Below are 1,688 nucleotides of genomic sequence, written 5' to 3'. Positions count from 1 at the left end.
CAGAAATTGTTGTTAGACGAGGGTAGGATTGTAATGAAATATGTATTGGTAATCGAGTCTCATATAGTGGCATATACCACCACTAGGCTCAATATTTGTCGGGTATGTGTCAGATAGTTGTACGTCAAGTATCATGTTTATCTATTAGTTTATAATAAACTACTCGTGATTTCTAAGTACATTTTTACTTTTTGAATTTTATATACTTTTATTAACTAAGGGAATTGAAAATATAAAAACTAAATCTTAGCAAATTATTCTACTATCAAGCACAAAAGAAAAGAAAATGTTTATATGTACACTTGGGTGATTAGGTCAGGTATCACCTATTACTATAATCATCTTAAGACCCTGAAAATATTATTAACCTTTCTCACATCTATCCAATAGCTAAACACCAGGCTTGAATATATTGTGTGTAGTTTGAATATGTTATGTAAATGGGGATGGCGTTATAAAAGTGAAAAGGAAAATCTTTGGGTCAAGGTCATCGATGCCATCCACGGCGGTGGTTCTGGTTGGTCGTTTTTGCCGTAGAGAAAGTCTATGTGTAGAGTTTGGCGTAATATTGCCAGCGTGATTAATTAGCCGCTGCCCGGAAATTATCGGCTTTGAAACTCATTCAAAGGTCCAGTTGGAAGAGGTGACGGTATTCTTTTTTCGTTGGACCCTTGGTTGTCGGAGAATCCTCTTAGAGAAATCTTCCCGAATCTGTTCTCGCTTGAAGTGGTTAAGGATTGGTCGGTCCGGGATCGTATTGCCGGAGATTGGCTGTGGAAACATGACCTAACTTTGGAGGTTGAATCAGCTGAGTTGACAACTTTATTGGCTGCTATCGCTCCGGTTAACTTGATTAACAGAAGTGATGGCTGGATTTGGATGGGCGATCAATCTGGTTCGTTCTCTGTTAGCTCGGTTAAGAAAATTTTAGAAGGTGTTGCTGTCGATAATAGTGTTTTTGTGATGGATTGGAATAAATGGGCCTATAAAATGTAACGTGTTTGTCTGGAGAGCCGAGATGTCCCGTATCCCCACTGCGGTTGCATTGCGGAGAGGAGGAATTGATGCAGGCGACGGGTTATGTCCTCTTTGCAGGTCTGAGGTTGAGACTGCTGATCACCTTCTCACCTCTTGTATCACGGCTTGCGTTCTGTGGCAAAAAGTTAGTAAATGGTGTTGGATTCCTCCGATCTTCGCGTTTTCGACTAGAGATCTCTTGGAGATTCACAAAAATGGCAGTCTTAAAGACAAGGAAAGGGAGGCTTTGCACGGGATCATCGTTGTTGCCTGTTGGTGCTTATGGCTGGCCCGGAATAAGGTGAAGTTCTCGGACGTGGAGGTTAAGGTTGATAATGTTTTCAGTGACGTGAAGTCTTTGGGTTTGTTGTGGTTTAAGAATAGATGTAAGAACAATCCGATTTCGTGGGCGGATTAGTGTAAATTTGTAATTAAGTAATTTGTAGTTGGTTGGGTCCCGGTCCAGTTTTCGGATTTGGGTGTATGTTAATGAAATTTTTCTTTAAAAAAAATGATATGATTGTTGGTTTATAAGAAATCATAAAAATAAATGTATGATATAGTTGGTCCATATCATTTACTAATATTTAACTAAGATGTATGACATAGTTGGTCCATGTCATTTTCTATTATTTTAAACTAAAAGTTATCTATTATTTGATGATATAATT

At 38.4% G+C, this 1,688-nt stretch overlaps 1 protein-coding gene across 1 annotated transcript; it reads left to right on the top strand.

Annotated features, from left to right (window-relative positions):
* The first annotated feature begins 1,018 nt into the window (after window positions 1-1,018).
* LOC110893218 lies at window positions 1,019-1,435 on the top strand. Its single transcript, XM_022140335.1, has one exon. The coding sequence runs from the start codon at window positions 1,019-1,021 to the stop codon at window positions 1,433-1,435; it is 417 nt and encodes a 138-aa protein (XP_021996027.1).
* Window positions 1,436-1,688: the final 253 nt, after the last annotated feature.

The sequence above is a fragment of the Helianthus annuus genome, chromosome 12 (genome assembly GCF_002127325.2).
Source record: "Helianthus annuus cultivar XRQ/B chromosome 12, HanXRQr2.0-SUNRISE, whole genome shotgun sequence".
NCBI lineage: Eukaryota > Viridiplantae > Streptophyta > Magnoliopsida > Asterales > Asteraceae > Helianthus > Helianthus annuus.
Note: the sequence above shows the minus strand (reverse complement) of the source record. Positions and strands in the feature narration are given on the sequence as shown.

What these genes read in the sequence shown, in the direction of transcription:
- LOC110893218 (XM_022140335.1), top strand. Translation starts at nt 1,019, where the DNA reads ATGTCCCGTATCCCCACTGCGGTTGCATTGCGGAGAGGAGGAATTGAT.